At 45.4% G+C, this 19,822-nt stretch overlaps 1 protein-coding gene across 2 annotated transcripts in view; it reads left to right on the forward strand.

The window, feature by feature from the left end:
- Positions 1 to 19,822, forward strand: part of GNAO1 (G protein subunit alpha o1) — a 140,351-nt gene that overhangs the window by 39,545 nt on the left and 80,984 nt on the right. For both annotated transcript variants that reach the window (XM_041400559.1, XM_041400557.1), the window contains exon 3: positions 10,043 to 10,184. In XM_041400559.1, coding sequence (XP_041256493.1) covers positions 10,043 to 10,184 — 142 coding nt within the window. The remainder of the gene's footprint in view (positions 1 to 10,042; positions 10,185 to 19,822) is intronic.

Consider the following 19,822-nt stretch of genomic DNA (forward strand, 5'->3'; position numbering starts at 1 on the left):
TGATACATGGAGAGAGTTATACACTCATTCTTAATGTCTGGGTAAAATACACAGGGCTGGTCTTCCTGTTGTGGGTTTTGGCTGTGGTAGTGGTTTGTGAGGATGAAATGCATGGAGTAGAGAAGAGATTGTGCATGCCTCTTGTTTCCTCTGTTGTCCACAGAATATGTGGTTATGGAGAGCAACATCTGAAAAGGTTTTGAAAGGCAAAGTCACCTTGCAGCTATCAAAACACTTCAGATGAGGCAGATGGAAACCAAAAATATTATTTAGGTTTGGGCAGTAAAACTGACATTGAACCCATTTGCTTCGTTTTTCAGGCTTTGATGATAGTTAATGACAGCTTACAGAAGTTGTAAGTGATCTAAAAAAGCCATAAAAAGCTGCTTTGTGTCCTTGTTCAGGGGATGAATTTAACAAAACCATTATGGGGCTTTAAAACACTATTTTGACTTTCTAGAACCAGCTGTGGGATGATCCAGCTGCAGTTGGATCTCCCTTGCATCTAAGAGAACATTTAAGAGGATTAATCCAAATAATTTTAATTCAACAAAATGACCTTATGTAACATTACTGAGGAATTAATGAGAATTCTCTCATGTGGGTCATCACCAGCCTGGTGGATTTTTTTTCCTGAGGGATCTCATTGGTCTCAGGCAGAGCATGGACAAAGTAGATTGACTATGTAGCACATTGTATGGGATGGGATGATAAGTCACTTGGAGCAGGAGCACTTTTTCCTTCACTGAATTATTATTTGGGAATGCACAAAGAATGCAGCTGTCAGCCTCCTCTGGTGCTATTTGAAACCCTTTTGGCTCCAAGGCTTTTTCCACAGAAAAATGCAATCTCATCTAATGCAAATGCTGCTGCAGGAATCCGTGTAGTCCAGCTGTCTTTTTTTAATTGAAAAAAGTCCTGATCTAATTGTTTTTGACTGTGTTTCTTTGCTGTTCTTACTGAGCCGAGCAGGATGCATATTAAAACTAATTAGGTGCATGTAGGGTATTCAATATTTGATCTTAATATTGAAGGCCCCAGGAGAGGGTACATTATCAAAGTTAACTGACTGCAAATTTTAGTAAAACCAAACTATGCCAGTGGCCTGACATTGCATAAAACCCAAGTCTGAGCTGCTCCCAGCTTTGTGCAGGACATGGGGGTCAGAGGCAGCCTCTGCCTGCACCCTGCTTCCACCCTTTGCTTCCCATCTGGGCAGATCTGCCTCTCAGGAGCAGAAGAAACAGATTTGGAGCAGGAAAAAGATGGTCACTGTGTGGCTTCTGTATTAACTAGTGTGATGGGTTTTTCTTCCCCTGGCCACACCCCTATAGTGCCATCCCCTATCTGTGCTGTAGGGGAAGGGTCTGAGGTTTGGACTGGGGACTGAGCCAGGCACTGGATCCCTGCAGTTCCATGCTGGGAGTCAGATCTTTGCCTGTGTACATCAGTGTACCTTCCCCAGATAGCCCATAGCCTGACCCTCACCAGAACCAGCAGCTCCCAAGAAAGGAGGAGCTCATTAAGGGTCATTAACACTTGGGAGCAGGATGGTGCATCTGGGTACCAGAACTCCTCTGGGGACCAGTGGCCAGAAATCTCTGCAGGAAAAAACTTGTTAGGTTACCTCAGGTGGGTTAAAGCACTGGTATGGTTGACTGTGCTTGGTGTGAGCAATGATTATTGTCACAGGTAAGCAGTGGGACCAGAGGAAATGGCCTCAAGTTGAACCTGGAGAGGTTTAGATTGGCAATTCAGAGGAATTGAAGGGGTTGTCAAGCACTGGAATGGCTGCCCAGGGAAGTGGCAGTCACCATCCCTGGATGCATTTAAAAGATGTGTAGATGTAGTTGTGACACTTAGGGACCTGGTTTATTGGTGGAGTTGGCAGTGCTAGGGTAAGGGTTGGGTTTGATGATCTTTGAGGTATTTTCCAACCTAAACAAGTCTATGATTTTCCTGACTTTGTGGTGTTAAATTTCAAAGGATGACTACGTCCCTATTGTGTTGGGTGGAGTACTAGCACAGTAGCTGGCTTTGCTCTGCCTGCACAGCCTTGCCTTCTTTTGAAATATCAGAACTGGTGTCTTTCATTCATCAACACTAATTAATTACTTTCAGGATGCAGGAGACTGTTTACACTCTTGAAATTGTTTTATACACACACTTAAAAACAAAGCATTTCACTCCACTGCTTCCTTTTGAAAATGTAAATGCTGAAACAATCTTCACACTGCAGAGATGGGAGGGTCATTGGTGCATCCCAAATGTGGGGTGCCAAAGCCAACCCAACACCCCAGTCCAGTGAAGGACACATAGCAGGAACCTCAGCATGCAGTCCAGGAATTCATCTCTTAGCTACAGCATTCAAACGAAGCAGGGATCACCACTCAAGACAGCCCAAAGCCAAAATTAGGCACTGATGCAGAACTCAATTAAAAAATAATAATAATAATAATTAAAAGAAAACTAAGAGCTACTTCCAAACAGCCACAGGGCTGCAGGGACACAGCACCATGTTGAGAGTGCTGTACATGTTTCTAGTTTAGGGCTATATTATACTGGAAATGAAGAGTATTCTGCAAATATTTTATGCACCTAAAAACAATTGAAATCAAAGGTTTAGGGGAAGATGCAGTATCTGACTCTTGTGTGTCTGGAAGCGAATCATTGTTGGCTCAATAGCCACTTGTCTACAGACAAAAATAAGATGGTAGCAATGTCAATTCTGAGCAGACGCAAGAAAAAGTTTCTTATAACATAATCTTCAAGCTTTTTGGCCAGCAGTTCAGGTGCAGCAGCACATGGCTGGCTTTAAAGAGACGCCATGAAGGCATCAGAGGGACTTACAGGCATTAGGCACAAACTGAAGTGCCTTAGAGGAGCAAGAATGCTTCTGCCTTGTACAGGTCTGTGAAATTTCTGCAATTGATTTGGGTAAGCTTGGCCATTTCCAGGGCTGTGGATTTTGGCAGCATTTCAATCGCCTGATGGATTTGCTTATTTTTTAACGTGAACCATCTGGTTAGTTAGAATAATATCTTTGCATGCAAGAAATACTTTGGTGGTAAGAATTCAGTTTTGAGTGACCCAAAGGTATTTCCTCCAGAAAGGAGATTTTCCCCAGCTGGGTGTCTGTCACAGGGCTTCATCAGTGTTTCTTGGACCAGTGTTTAAAATCCAGGTTGAAAAAATTGTGCTTTTTAAAATGAGCTCCATTTGCAGTTTTTAGATGACCCTGGCTAAGGAAGTTATTTTTCTTTTTTAAAAAAGGGCATGTAGGCAAACAGTCATCTTAATTTTCATCTCAGAGAATTTCTTGTGGGAATAGGATGTACAACATGGCATTCTAGCGCAGCTGGGGGGAAGAAGGAGAGTTTGGAGAGATTTGCACCCTGTCACGGAGGTCTGAACTGTGCCTTTGCAGTCTTTGAACACAAGGTCATGGGCATCTGCGTTGATTTAGTTTAACATAATCCAGGAGTTTTTAATCGCATTTCAGGCTATTAAATGAGTGAGAAGAGAATCACTGGAATTTAGCTTCATAACTCCCCTGTAAACAAAGTTTTTAACCTCATATCAAGATAAAAATAAATTTAAAGTAGCTGATTAGCAGGAGATTTTCCATCAGAATTTGATCATCCTCCTCTCTACATATTAAAGTCAGATTTTGTGCTGGTTTTCCCCATTTGCAAACAAATATTGCAGAGTTTTTTTCAGAATTAGATTTTTTCTTTTGACTCAAGCTCTGCCCAGCCCCACCAGAATAACCTGCCTGATTCTGAGTAGGAGACAGGAAAGATTATTTTTGAAAGAAAAAAGGGGGAAGAACGAAGAGGATAAAAACCAGAAAAATTTGCTGAACAAAAATAGATTTTATGATGTGTGTGTGTTCCAAGATTCCCCATTTAAAATCCACCTTGGATCAGTCTATACCATAAACGTGAATGTACTGATGGGACTCAACAGCCTGAGCAAAATGTGTCTGTGGACAAATTCTCTGGTGCCCCTGTAACACCATCTCCCTTCTGCTATGGCTGTCCTTTTTACACAGCATTTTACACGCACCAGCATCATCTCACACACTTTGCATCGTCCCACAGTATCGTGTGGACTTGGAACACTGCACAGACCTGAGCTTTCCTGAGGTGGAAGGAGATGCTGCTGAGAGCTCAGAGCCCCCCAGGCTGGAGGGAACCTGCGGGTGCCACACAGGGTGGTGCCACTGCCAGCCCCAGCCAGCTCAGTGCCCCAGAGCCCTGAGAGCTGAAACTCATTGCCAAGGTACAGGGCTCTGTAGGAAAGCCCTGCAATGACCTTTAAATTCCTTAATTTGTCCAGGTGAAGGCGAGGAGCAAGTCTGCTTTTATGGGAACTGGACCATTCATTTGTAAGGTATTTGCTTGCGATACACTTTGAGCATAATAATCTCCTGGTGATTTCTTGCCTGGTTTTACTCAAACAAATCACTGTAATTGTAGGGATGTGCATTGATATGGGAAAACTTCATTCAGCTGGAAACATCTTGCTGATTGAAAGTAAATCATCTTAGGTAAAACAGAAACAGTATGGGTTTTATTTTCTCTGGTGGGCAGTTGGAAGTTTATAAGTATGTCTTTCACAGTGATGCAGTCAGTTTGAAGCCACACAAAGGTCCCTGAATTTTGCAGGAAATATTTCAGAGGCATTGGCTTGAGGTTTTGGAGTGATGACAAAGGGCAGGAGATGAGACAAGGCTGTGTCAGTTGGGGCATGAGAAACTGCATGTGAAGCTGTGAAACGGATGAAAGCTGCTGAGCACTGGAAGCAAGAGGGGGTGTCCACAAATCTTCACTGCTGAGCATGCCACTCCCTCCTTCTGGCACAGAAAGGACAAGTTTAGGAAGGCTAAATGCCTTGAGGTCAGCCATGTTTAAGGAAATTCTTAGTACATACTTATAGGCGCCATCTCAGAAATACAAACACTTCTTCTTGAGAGCTCTTGGAGGGCAGGTGAGGCACCAGAAGACAGGGAAAAATGTAAACATGGTGCCTCTCTCTAAATATAGAGGGAGAAAGAGGAGTAAGAATTATAGACCAGTCAACTTCTAGAAGCTTTCAAGAGAATTGAACTATCAATCATGTAATTTGCAACCACCTAGGAGATAAAAAGGGAGATGAGTGACATATAGCATGGATTATACAAAATTAGGCATGTTAAACTAGTCTCATTTGATTTCTCAGCAGAAGTAGGAGAGCAATAGTTGGTGCCATATCTACATTTTGGGAAGGCTTTGTCAAAGTCCCACTGGATTTTTTTAAAAATTACCTGGAAAAATAGTGCAGATAAATCTACTACAGCTCTTACACAAAAACGGGTGAGTAGCACAACTCATTCCCAAAGTGTACAGTTATCAGTGGCTCGTGGTCAGAGCAGAGGACTCTGTCGATTTTGGGAAGGGTTTATCAGAGTCCCACTGGATTTTTTAAAAATGACCTGGAAAAATAGTGCAGATAAACCTACTACAGCTCTTACACAAAAATGGGTGAGTAACACAACTCATTCCCAAAGTGTACAGTTATCAGTGGCTCGTGGTCAGAGCAGAGGACTCTGTCAGCCAAGATCCACTGGGGTCTGTGTCAATTTCCTTCTAAATTTTCATCAGTGAAGAATGGATGGAAATACATCATTACTTACCCCTGGCAGTGACATGGAGCTGGGAGAGATGTGCTTCAGCACATCAAAGGATAAACTTTACAGCTTCAAATGATCTTGGCAGACTGGAGACGTGAGGACTGGGTCTAGTCTGGGGCACTGTGCCTCAAAAAAGAGGAGGACCTGCTTGAGAAGGTGTAGGGAAGTGTCAGTGTGTTGACTAAAGCTGGCTCAGGTTGGAAGGGCTGAAAGGAAAGCACCGGAATAGCTTGGCTGGAACTGATGTACGGGAATGACGATGGCTGTAGCCTCTGCTCCAGGAAGTTTTCAGGATGATGGACAAGCATTTCCCTCAGGAGTGACCTGGGCAAAGTGGCTCCTTGGTGGGATCAGCCCCCAGCTGGGCTCCAGCCCCGGTGCACCCACTGTCGTGGGCTGTTCCCCAGGCGCGGGGCTGTGCGTGTCAGCAGGGACGGGGGCAGAGTCAGCTCTGGCTTTGCCTTCTTGGTGCAGTCCTTGGGTAGTGAAAGGCTGAAGGCACGTAAGTGCTTTGTTGAACAGAAGCCAAAGCAAGCTGCTACACAGAATGCACCCCCTGTTTCCAAGTATTTCATTTATTTTGTAATTAAGCAATAATTGCTGAGGCACTGGGCACTTCTTCAGGATTAATGACTTGCTGGGGGATGGCAGAATATCTGATCAGTGCTGCAACCATTTTCTCCAGCAAATACCTGCTTGTTCCTGCCATTCTGAAATGAGTACAACAACACAACCTGCCAACATATGGGTTTTGCTGTTAGCAGCTGAGGGATGGGGAGCAGGCATTAATGGGTACCTTAGGCAATCAGGTTGCTTCAGTTGTCTCTCACCATTCCATTCAGAGCACAGTGTTTTATTAGTCACTTGGTGAATGAAATGGCTTTTTAATTGCTCAGAATCACTTTTTTAAATTACAGCACTTTCTCCCCCCTCTACAGCCCTTGGGAATCCTCTTAAATCCCTTCTCTTCCTTTGCCCTGGAGAGAACCAGTTCTAGTGTGGCAAAGAGGAACCTGCCTGCAGCAGTTTCCTTTGTAATCTGGACCCTGGGAAAAATATGTGCCATTTAAAAAACAGAGGACTCACATTTTTGGTGCTGAAAACCCTCTGCTCCCATAATTTGCAGGTTGATTAAGGAGTAACCTACCCTGCCTAAACCTGTAGACTTTACAGTGTTGGTGTGCTGCTCACTTCTGTTAGTCCCTACATCTGTGGTTTTTTAATGGTCAAGCCCACTACAGCACAGGGACCCCACTGCTTCTTGTGTCCTGTGGCACCAGGAGCTGGCTCAAGCCATGTCCTGTAGCAAGATACCTCCCAGGAGTAGTGTTGGAGCTTTAAATGTCCTTTAGACAGTAAAGCACAACAGCAGGTGAGAAGAAAGGTGTATCCCAAACAGGTGAGTGGCAGCATGAACATTTCCAAAGGGCTGCAGGATTGGAGCCATCACATTGCCAATGCAAGAAAACTGAGAAACACTTGTGAAAAGCATATAGGACAATAAACCAGTTCACAGTGTCCTAGCAGGCTTTGGAACAGGAGTCAGGGGGGATTTGCTCACTCAAATATTAGGTAATGTGCTCAGTGCATGATTGATTAATCCATAGGTACTTCCCACAACAAAACTTCCATACTGCATCCACAGTGCTGCTTTCTCCATGGCTGCCTTCTAGAGAGATTTCACAAAGGAACAATTGGGGTGTTTTTTCTCTGCCACCTTTAAATTACCAGTTTTACTTCTGTGTTTGAATGATGGCAGCCTTGTTACCCAGCTGCAATGTGTTCACTGAGGGATCCCAGAGCCGCTCTCCATCCCTTAATTCTGCCCCTTCAGCACAAGGATCTCTTACTCAATAGGGAACTACTGGCTTGGAGTATTTAGAAGTGGAAGTGTCAGTAATCATCTTCATGGCACAAAGCTAAAAATGGTTTAAACTCTGAGGAAGACCAGAAACCAAAGCTCACCTCTTTCCCCATACAGCTGTTCAGCCCTCTTTTTGCCTTCTGAATTCCTGAGCTGAAGCCTGTCAGTAGAAGCCAGAAACAAATCCAGCCCAAGCTGTGGGCATCACTCCCATCTCCTCCATCCTGACCAACAGCTGGACCAAACAAATTTCAGCAGCATCCTCTTGAGGCCATTACGCTGCCTCTTGTGCCTGTCCTCACCCTTTCTTTCTCCCCCATTATGTTTCCTTCTCTTAGTTGCTCAAAACCCAGCATTTAATCCTGCTTGCCCTAAAATCCAGCCACAATCCAACCATCCAGAAAAAATGAATTATTCCTGGTGATGCTTTTATGAACCGCCTGCCTGCTTCCCGTGGGACCCCTGCTCTGCTGTGCTTCGCGCTCAGAGCTGGGAGGAAGAGCTGCTGTACAGTCTCTCTTTAGTTCAAACAGAATTGATGCAGATCCTTTTGCCTTGTGCCACTCATAACTCTTTGTGTTGACTGCTCCTTTCGGCAAAGAACACATTTCCCAGAAGTTCAGCAACTTGTCTGAGTAACAGTAAATGATCCATGAGAACCAGTGCTGATACCTGGCTCTGCTGCCCCACCTCCTTCCCATCACTCAAATGCTATTGTTCCAAACCTCACCACGATCGCTGGATTCACAGGAAATAAAAGCTACAGAGGACAAGATCTGCTGTTGCCCATAACTCCATTAAAATCAAATCAAGCTATTGAAATTTTTTGGGCAAATTGTCAAGTCTGGATTTACTAAGTCAGAAAGATTTTCATCCACCCCTGTTCTCCTCAGCTTAGGTGAGGGGAGCCAGCAGCCCTCCGTGCTGTTTCCAGCACAACACCACCATTTGCCTTTGCTGGAGGCTACCCAAGCAGAGGGCTCTGCCCAGTTCCTCAGATCAGTAGCTTAAAAATGTCCTGATCACCAGGATTCAAATCAATTGATTTGACTTATTGTCTGTCTGAGGCTCTCTTTGCTTGTAGTCATGTTTTTCCAGGACTCAGGGGTTGTTAAGCAGCTCCTCCCAGGAGCTCAGTGTTCAGTGTTGAGTAAGCAAAGGTTGAGGTGGGGACAGCAGAGTCAGTCATTTGTGTTAGAAAACCTTTTTGTGAGCTTTACATCAGGAGAAGGAGATCTCTGTTTTGGTCAGCATGTTTCTACCAGCCTTGTTCTTGGTGTAGTCATCTGTTAATAACAGTGGGCTGGCATCCAGCCCCACTCTCCATCCCAGCACTGTATCTATTGCAAGCTCACAGTGTGAGCTAGTGCTCCCCCTCTCCCAGGGGATGCCACCACTTGTTGGGACCTTTGATGTTATGTATCTGAAAAAAAAGGAATCAAAAATCCTGTGACAGAAAGGGTGCTAGGTATTATCAGAGACCAGATCTGTTACTGAAGGACCCTCTGTTGTCCGGTGACATATGAGGATGAGCAAACATGGATTTCATTTTAGCTAAGCAGATCATTCTCTCCGACATTTAAGACATAACTTATGTCTTCACTGGGAAGAATTATTGTCAAACACAATTAGTTCTGCAAATCCTAGTTGTTTTTGGAGACACATCCAGACTTAGTTCTGGAGTTACTTAGAGATGAATAAATTACAGGGGTCAGTCTTTGACCTAAGCAAGGGACTGCAATAACTTGCTCCATCTAATAGTTCCTTTGTATAGTTTAATAGAGACCAATGCACAGAGCATCCAGCACACAGAGCTGGTAGGACTGTGGGTCACATTCCCATCTTGCTTGGGGAAGAGATAACATAACACGCCTTGAAGCAAAAAAAATCTCAGCAATTATTCTAAAGGAGAGAGAAGGAGGGAGGAGGAAGTTTGGAGCGTAAGTACTTTAAGTGCTTCATAGCTAAGACACTTCCCCCTCCGTGCCTGAGTCCCGTGTGTACAGGGGTATTTCGACTCTGGTTCCTTTTGTGAGGTACCACAGAAGTTACTAAAAGGACTAGACAATAACTAGAGGGTTTCTATCACTTGTTCCAGTGGTTAAGATCTGATCTGATGGTCATTTTTCCACGTTGAACATATTCCCATAGACCTTGACTGGGAAGGCAATGTAGGACCTGGAAACCTCCCCCCTGTGACTGCTGAGCATGCAAACACGAGGTGCTCCAAGCTTCAGCATTTGTAGTTCATTTGGGAAGGAGGTACCATATGCACCAACTGTGCACAAAACCTTCTTGATAGAGAGCAAAAGGGATGCTAATTCCAGCACTGGGCTCAGACACATTACTGGTGAATAACCAGAAAGGTTTAAAAAGAAATGCTGACTAAATTAAGCGAATCAAGCCAGCAGATGTGCTCTTCAGAAGAGCACAGCTGTCTTTTAAATGTCTCTCCCACTGAAATTACATTTTCAAGAGTTTTTTGTCCTTTGCGTTTTCTTCAGGATCATCCATGAGGATGGCTTCTCTGGAGAAGATGTGAAGCAGTACAAGCCAGTGGTCTACAGCAACACTATACAGTCACTGGCAGCTATTGTCCGTGCCATGGATACCTTGGGCATCGAGTACGGCGATAAGGAACGACGGGTAAGTTAAAATCACCACTGCCTGTACACACACTCCAGACCATGAACAGGAGGCATTTGCACAATCTCAGTGCTTTGGAGGGATAAGGAGGGAGGGGAGATTTACATCACTGCCGTATGCTTCCTGCACACGCATTTTGTACAGCAGAGATAGAATTGCACGTGATGTGCCATTTGTACACTTATGCTGGGAAGTGTAGCCTTGGGGACCACTGTGGCACAAAGGCCACAATCTCTCATGCCCTGGCTCTAGTCGGGCCAGGGAAGAAAAATAATCTGTTGTCTAGGGACAGCCTAGACAGATCTACTGATAGATTTGAGAAAACAGTGAGAACATGCGTCCTGTCTCCTGTCTCCTGTGCATGTGGAGGACACACAGGAGACAGGACACACAGGCTGCATGGACTGATGAATCAGGGAGAAGTCTTGCTGCCATTCAAAGCTCTTCCACCAGCTGCTAATGTAGGAAAGCTTTTAGGATTAACTTCACTGGACCTTGATGGCTTCTACTCACACATCCCCTATTTAAGTGTACCCAAACAGCAATTTCAGTTGCAAACTGCATTACTTCAGCAATGTTGGTATGGACAGGCTCTTAGGCAGCAGCATTGGCATCTGTCTTATCAGAACAGCTATGTGATCCTTGGCAGCCTTCTTGTACCACACACCTAGGCCAGCCTGTCCTTTTACAGTTGCTAGTCTGTGATTACTTTCACCAGCTCCCTATTTTTAAACAGTGGCTCCTCTGTGAGGTGCCCCTGCCAGCCTCTGCCTTGCATTGCTGGCTCAGACCAAGCCCACACAGAGGAACTCAGAACCTTAGAGTGGAGTCAAAACCACCCTTTTTGCATGCTGCAATCCCAGAGAAGGTAAAACTACTGATTTAACTGGAAATAAAATAATTTCAAAATAAAGACCTGGTAAAGGCAAAGTCCTATATGCCAGTGAATTTGTCATGACTATTTTTGGGTAGCTATAAAATGACAGATGTACAATGTACTCCGAACTCCTTATCTGAGTGTTGATAATAAAAGCATTCACTAGAAGGGATGCCAAAATCCTGCTATGTTGTTACTGTATGAGAAGGTACCTTATTTCTCCCAGTCACAAAGAGGTACTTTGATTTCTTTGCATCTAGGGATTTTCCCGTAGGAACTCTAAATCCTGGAGACATTTCCATCCCAAACGTGGAGATGATACCATAATGGAGTTCTTGTGAGCTTGCCGAGAACTAATGCTGATGGCTTTCAAACTGAATATATTAATCTGTTGATTACTCAGTGACTCAGCTCTCAGCAAGGCAATGTATCTCACTCAGCTAAAACCTATGCCTAGGAAAACAGAAACAAGTCATTCTCCATGTCTGATAAATAGTCTGTGGCAGACAGCTTTAAAATGTTTTTTTTTTTTAAACACCTAAAGTCCTAATTTGAGGAGGGAAAACTCATCACTGCTTTAGTGCCAGGCCTGGCACAGTACAGGGGGTGGAGGAGGAGAGCTGTTATCAGGACTGCCAGGAACAAGAGGTGGAGTACTGAGCTGAACAAAATGTTGTGTCCGTTCATATTCCTGTGGAAAAGATGCCAAATGTTCCTAGGGTTGTACAAGAACTCAGGCTGGAGAGGAGCTCAGGAGGTGTCGAGCCCAACCCCTGCTCAGGTAAAGTCTAAGGTCAAACCAGGTTGCTTAGGGCTCTATCCAGTGGTGTCTGAAATCATTCAAGATGGAGACTTCACACCCTCTTTGGGCAGCCTGCTCCACTGCTCTTAGAGTCCTCGTGAGGAAAAGTTTCTCCTTATGTCTAGCATGAACCACTGTTGTTTTAATTTATGCTTTATGGCAGTAAAGATCTCGTATTATGCTTTGCAAAATAAAAAGTAAGTTTGATTAAGTTCTCCCCAGCCTTGTTTCCTCTAAGATGTAGTTCTGGAGGAATTACTCCTGTCTAACAAAGGTGTCATGCTGACTGTGTGAGACAAGCCTGCCACAAACCACTATAAACCAAATCACTGCCTGGGAGGGTGGTTCAGTGTATCTGTTCCCTTCATAGATGGCAGAAATATTTCTTCATCCAGCAGCAGGCAAAGGAAAAGGAAACGAAGAGGAAAAGGGAAACTAAGGGAATGAAACCACGTCTCTCAGGCTGTGATCTTCCACTTGCTCCTTTCTCTTAGGCACAGAAAGTTGCTGGTATTAGTATGAAATAGTATTTATTTTAATCTTACAAAGAAGCACATGGCTTCTGCTGCCCTGCTTTTGTTATTAATGCACAGCTGCTAAAAAGAGAGGCCATTAAACAGGCGATTTGTTGAGTATTATGCTACATGGTTCATCCCTTTTCAGGCAAAGCTTTTCTATTTTAAAAGTCATTCCTCAGCCAAGGGTTTCCAATGCAAATCTTTTAGTGGGGGATTTTTCCCTACTCATCACTTAAGCCCCAGGAGAAGGGAGCTCAGGAAGGGGAGCCAGGGCTGTGGCTGCTCCAGCCTGATTCAGCAGCAGGGAAGGAGGGGACTTGTGCCTAGGACAGGTTTTCCCCAGAGACCACTTGGCTATTACTGCTTTCCCCATCCCACATTCTGGGAGATCATCTGCACCCATATCCCTTCTAAATGATACCTTGACCACGTTCAAAGAGGAAAAACCCTCCCCTACTTAATAAGTGCATGTTATTATTGACAGAAAATAACCAAATCCTCTCACTGTTCTCATTTTTATCTTGCCCATTATTGTACTTCCAGTGTTTAGTCTAAAGGAAGTGAAGAGACTGGGGGAAGACTAAACCCCCTTGCTTTTGGTGGTCAAAGTGAGATCAGTGTAGGAAATAGGACCTAAAAAGACAAAATAAATCACAAACAGCATATGCTCCAGGTCTTGCTGACCCTCTCTGCTGACTTCTCCCCAGGTCGAGAACAAAACAGCCTGTGTGTCAGATTTCACTTTTATGTGTGCTCCTTTTCCAGACCAGCTGGTTTTCTTGCAGCTTTGCCCAGCTCACAAAAGGTTCATGGCTTGTGGGCAGCACCCAGGTCCTTGTTTTGTGACCTTCAGTGGGGAAGGCAGGAGCACATCCTGCCAGCTCACAGCACATTATCACTGTGCACAGCATGGAAGGCCAGGCTGAAACTCCAGAAAAGCTGTGCAAGTGCAGAGGCACAAATCCTTCACGTGTTACAAGAGGGCGGGCAGAAAAGGAGCAGTCAGTAAGGAGACAGGAGCCAGCTGCAGGAGAAGTGGCATCTGTGGGTGTTGCTCATCTCCAGGGCCACCACTGCCCAGGTGGATCCCTGACCAGACAAGGGGTTGCACACAGGAAGAGAGGCTGAGGCTTAGTCTCACCTCCCTACTCAGGACAGCTGGTCTGTAGGGCACTACTCAGTCCTTACCTTGATAATCAGATTAACAGGCAGGAAAGAGTCAGGCTGTAACATGTAGCCTGTGGATTAAATGGTCCTCTAAAGTGCAAATGTATTAATAAAACAAGGTCCTCACTGATTCCATTTCAGTGTACTCAGGCAGAGGAAATGGGAAATGGAGGTTTGAAACCAGGAATCTAGAAGTCAGTCCAAGTGTTTGGAAAGGATCAAGCAGGAAGGGCAGGGTAAGGATGGATTTTCATATCTCTGTCTGAAAATCTGGTTCTGAAGTCTGGCTTCAGAAACCCCTTCCAGAAGAAGCATAAGGTCTCTTCCTCTGTGGGTTAATGCTGACCCCAGAACCCACTTAGAAATGCAGACTTGCAATCCCACTTTGGTGAAATGCCAGTGCTGCAGCCAGGCTGGGGGGCCTGAGGGCGTGTCTTCAGGCTGGATTGGTCCCAGGCTGCAATGGGCATCCTGCCCTGTGCAGGCTGGTATGAAAGCAGCTGTAGAGCATGCTCATATTTTCATAAACCAGACAAAAACAGACTGAAATTGTTCAGAAAGTACTCGACAGAGAATGCAAATATCAATTGCATGGCTCAGATCCAAGTGTTTGAAGTGAGAGGTCACAGGTCACTTGGGGTCCAGAGGTGACAGGCAGTGATCTTCACATCAAACTTTTTCCCAGTGTGAGTTTGGACATGTGTCTGCTTCAGCTATGAGCAGGAAAACTAAAAAGCTGCTGAAGTGTTAAAATATTTTGATTGGGATATTTTTTCTTTCGGACTTTGTAGCAAAATGTGTCTGTGGTGACCTTCTGCTATGTATGGTCTGCAACTCCTGAACTGTAAGCCAAACAAAGATGTGCTGGGACATTTTAAAATACTGGCTAGTGGCCTTGAATAAAGCCCTTCTGTAGCGTAATTGAACAGCCCACCCGGGGAGGCTGGCAAAGAGGTCCATGTCAAATCTGCTTCTGAACAGAGAGGTGCTTGTAGAAACCTGGTGCCTCCAGCACCTTCCCCTCTGCACATGCCAAAAGGGGATTTTAGGAACTGTCCTCTTCCTCTTGTTCTTGCTTGGCAGGAGCAAAGTCACAGCCGCTGTCACCTGCTGCCTTCCAGGCGCTGGAGGGGAGCAGTGTGGGGGAGGATCTGTCTTTCATAAGATCTGCTCTGCGTAACTGGCTTTTTGTACTTGTCAGCTCGAGATATTGTGCTCCTTCGTTTGAGTCAGGTATCTGTTTAGACCAGCTGGCTCCTACTGTGTGTCCGCTACCCAAGATTTCTCAGAAATACAGAAAGGCTGCTAATAATTTCAGGGAGGGCAGGTGAGGTTAATCAGGCACTGCTGTGCTGGTAAGAAGCCTCCCTTAGCTAACTGGGTGATGATCTTGGAGATGGACACAGGATTCCTGGGCTTGTGCTGCTTGACAGAGGATGCAGGCAGTCCTTGCTGGTCTGCTGTTGTAAGTGATGAGTACTTAAGGCTGCTTTGTAGAAGAGCAGGATGGAGTGGAAGAAAAGGGAAAATGGAATAAAGAGGTGGCACTAGACATGACATTTTTTACCTGGTGTCAGCATTTGTCTGGATATCCAGCTACAGACAATGTCTTCTTGCAATAATCACAGCTCACATATAATCATATTTGCTGTACTGTGTCGGACCCAGTACAAATACCCAAGTACGAGTCCAGGACAAATATTTCAGCCTGCCCTTTGTAAAGGTCTGTCACTTTTCCATTAAGGCTGCAGCCATCTTTCTCACACACCTCCCTCTTGGTCCTTCTACAAGGCACATTTCAGTTGCCATTATTTGTGTTTCTGAGGGGTGGGAAACAAATAAAGGGCAGGGCATTTCTTGAGAGGTGGGAAACATGAAACAGAGAGGAAAGCACTTGTTATTGTCACAGCCTGCCTTGTTGCCAGGGAGATGCTTGGCTCATTCAAGAAACACTTGTGGTTGCTGGCCAAGATGGCCAATGTATTTGGAATCTTTGCTGCAAAGTGAGGGTGTGGGAGAGAGAGGGAGACAGCAAAGACCAAGGGAAAGCCCAGAGTAAGCTCTGCCTGTGTGGTCACAGGGCGCGACCCACACGCCTCACAGCACCATCTCTGGAGTCTCTCTAAACAAAGCAGCAGTTTCTACATCCCACTAATATATTTTCCTCCTTTGAAAACCCCTTGAGCCCCTGAAATTACAAGATCTTTCCTAGTAAATTGTGGCATTAAATTGACAGCAGAACACAAAGGCAGTTTATGATAGCAGTTTGTGCCAGCTGAAAGAGTTTGGAATGGTCTACTTCCATGCCTTTGCTCTGCCTCTTAGGGAGAGTCAAACTCTGTCATAACCAGAAGGGATCCCAGCCAAGTCAGCTGAGACCTGTGGCTGGACCTGGGAGACCTTGCTTTGCAGCAGCAGCAGCAGCAGGAGTACAGGCTGGCTCTGTGCTCCTGCAGAGCTGAAGTAATGATCATCAAGTCTATAACATACAGTGATCTTCACATGGCAAAAAAGATCCCTCAGAACCAGTGTCTGCTTTGCTGTACTCATGCTGCTAATAAAGATAGTGATCAGAAATGAGTAAAAGCTGCTGGAGTCATGGCTACAATCACATCATGGCCAGAAAATGTAGTAGTAATAGTAGAAACAGCTGGATGCTCTAGGCAAGCAACTGAACCACATGGCCAGTGCTGCACCAGAGGCTGTAGCAGTAACCTTTCTTTCAGCAGAAGACTGTTAATCACTCACAAGATCTCTAAAAATCCAAACTTCCCCAGGGTGGCCCAATGTACCAGTTTTAGTTAAAATTCCTAAAGAATGAAAGAGACCTTCTGAAATGGTTCCAAAGGGAGGCAGGGAGAGTGGGCGGCAGGCGCGTAGCACGTTGGAAACGCGTGTCGTGTGGAAGGCAGCCTGCTGGAAGGTGCCACCTTGCTGAGCATTGATGTGCCAGCTTGATGTTTTTCACGCTGGTCCTGTTTCAGGATGATATCCATGGTGTTGGCATGGCAACCTTCACTCTAAAGTAAACACTGGATCTGCTTTTTGGGTTCTCCTGGACACGGATGGTGAATGGGCAGCAGTCAGAGCACAGGGTGGAATAGAAGTTCACCTGGTCTTCCAGTCCCTCTGTGCAGTCAGAAATCTGTTCCTAAGAAACACATTTCTGGGGAAAAAAAAAGTATTGTGAAGCACTTCAGCGTCATTTCTCAGGGAGCCAGATGAGAATAAGAGATGTGGTCACACCTTAAAATGCCACCAGATCTGTTTCTTTGGTGAACACTTGCCATGAGGCAGGCACTGTAAGTTGGTGATACTTGCTGTCCATGCTGCCTTCCTAATTCTGAGATGAGTCTTATAGCTAAATGTCCTATAAAAGCACTGACTAGAACAGATTCCATCAATTAAAACTAGCCTTTTAATTTTCTTTTGAAGAAAATCAGAAGATTAAGAGATGTCTCAGGGGATCATTGATAAGAGAGAGACCACAGTCACCTCTTTCCAACTCCAAGCTCCAGACTGAGTCTAATCACATCTTTCACCACCTAAAGAAAGCTTTAAAGAAGACGATGTCAAAGTATTCCCAGAGGGACACAGTGAGAGGGCAAGGCAGCAGTTCCCTCTCCTGGTGCCAGGAGAGGGAATTAAAGTCAGCAATGAGCTTGGGCTCATAGTGCTTTCCCTCTTCTCTCCATGGTATCAGGAGAGATCAGGGCAGTCTGCACTTGAAGGACTACCCATCCCTTTGGCCATTAGATGAGTGTAGTGATAAGAGAGGTCTGAGGATGTTTGTGTATGGGAGGATCAGTGAAAATAGAAAATACCCAAAAGGTAGTTTTAAAATTATGGGTATTGCCTTCCTCTTCAGCCAACCACCAGCAGAAAAGCATCTGTGATGAGTTCTCCTGGCATTGTCTGCTCCCTGGGTGGTGGAAAGCACAGCCTCTTCTGGTGCAAATCGATCTCTAGAGATGTTAGTTTTTTCATAGTGCTTCTGCCATCAACTGCCATTTCAGGCTCAATTTCTGAGGAATTAACAACCCTAGTCCTCCAAAGCATCCTTGAAAAGGATCCTCACCTCCCCTAAAACTGTCCAACACCCCTGTTCACCTGTGAAAATGCAGACCCCATGCCACACGGAGATGAGGCTTCCCTCCTCCTTGTGTGCAAGCTCTCTCTTTTCACTGAGAGAGGGATGTATTTTTCCTCCGTGAGCTTTATGTGTTTGATATTGATTTTTTGGATTATGCAGGGAATATTTTTAGTTTGAAAAGAAGAAACCCCACCCATTCCTGTTACTTTGAAGAACGGCTGCCTGCCTTCCCCTGTATTTGTTATACCTGAGATTTGTTATTCAAATTCAGCTACAGGGGCATGCTGTGAAAGGGAAAAGGCACAGAGAGTGAAGGGTGAAGCAGACATGGGACCGTAATGTTTGTGGCAGATTAATGAGAGATGGAGTGCTGCTTTCCATTCCCACAAGATAGTGATGGAAGACGGCTTCTCTGGAAGCCCCTGGAAAGCACCAGAGTGGGACAGCACAAAAGGCAAACTGTTCAAAAATATTTGGCAGATGGAGCAGAGCCCTGAGAAGGGGAAAACCTTGTTCCTTGAAGAGGGGCTTCCTGGCAGCTCCTGGGTCTAGGGTCAGGAGGGAGCTGGCTGCACACCCCTTTCGCTCCTTCGTGGTGGATGGCACAGCCAGGCCAAGGCAGATTCCTCTTATTGGAAGGGGCTCAGCACAGCCACTCCCCACAGAGCAGGTGGCAGTGGCTTTGCTCTGGGTGGCATCTGGTGTTGGTAAACACAGGCAGATACTGTCTGTCCTTCACTACAGCCTTTCTGTCCATAAAGGGATTGAAGGGCTTGTAAGCTAGGACAAAAAATGTATTTTATGTACTCACAACAGAGGCACTGAAGTTAAACACTGGCATGGCAGAGGCTTCAAAGATGTGTTTCTGCCTTCATGGGTGATCAGGCACTTGCTGAAGTCCTTCCAGAAAGTCACCACCATGTCTGAGACTGAAGTTCAGGTTGCATCTGGCCGCAGCCTTGCACAGGCAGGATGCTGCCTTCAGGTATGATTGCAAGTCAGCTCTCCAAGCAGCAATTGCAGATAACTACTAACTACTCAGCACATTTCAAATACATGTCAGTTATTAAGTAGATTTATTTCCATCTCTTCTGGGAAATGTTGGGAAGCACTGCTGAGTCATGCTGCTTACTCACTAGTTTTAGGAATGCCATTAAAAATATTTATTTTCCACATGCCTTCTATGATGTTCCTATTATCTGAATGTCTCCAGATGTAAAATGAAAACATTTTTATAGGGTATTCCTGGCCTTAAACAGATCCCTGATGCATAACTCACAAAAAGGCATAAAACAAGGGATCTATCCCTTGGCTTTGTTGTATGATGCTTATTCAGGGATGGTGGTGAGGGGTAATCTGTGCTCCAAAATGGCAGGAGCACAGGTAGGCTGAAGGGCTTGACACAGCTTGGGATGGAGGAAGGAGAGTGTGAGCAGCTGCTTTGTTGTGCCCAAACACATGGGAGAGGAGGGACACGGAACTTGGAACATGTTCCTTGATTACAGCAGATGCTCACAAATTCAGGGCTTTTTTTTATTCTGCCAGAGATCCTAAACAATTCAGCCCCCAAGGGACACGATGTCAGGTGCCCTCGCAGGAGCACCAGGTCCAAGGGCACTCTGAACCCGGGTGCTTGGCCAGCTCGCACTCTGTGAGAGCAGTTTCACTGTCAGCTTCAGCAGGGAGGTGTGTGACAGCCTTGCTGACAGCCCACTCCCTTCACACCCTGGAATGAACCCAGACAAGGGAACACGCTGGAGCAGAGGAGCCATTTCATGGCCTGTGGCTGTGAAGTCCCATCCTTCCAAAAGGGGAATTTTGCTGAGCTGGTGAGGCAAGGACACAGAGCTCCCAGCTGATTGCTACCCTTAAGGAAGCTAAAATGTGCCCGTGCTGTGCCCAAGCCCCACACCACCCAAGGGGAACCTGTCCCTCCAGAGCGAGCAGCTGCTTCTCGTGGGCTGGATCAGCCAGCTGAGCGTGCGACGGCTGCCTTCCCTCACAGAGAGGATGGTGGCACCTCAAACGTGTCCCTTGCACTGCATCCATCATGGGCATGGCAGAATGTCTGCCACACATGAAGACTTTATTACCTGAATACAGGTTTTACTGAGGCTGTTAATCAGTATTGTGTACCTTGGTAATAAGTGATTAAAGATACCACAAGGGAACTCATTTAAC

This window comes from Onychostruthus taczanowskii, unplaced genomic scaffold (genome assembly GCF_017590055.1).
Source record: "Onychostruthus taczanowskii isolate IOZ18803 unplaced genomic scaffold, ASM1759005v1 scaffold18, whole genome shotgun sequence".
Lineage (NCBI taxonomy): Eukaryota > Metazoa > Chordata > Aves > Passeriformes > Passeridae > Onychostruthus > Onychostruthus taczanowskii.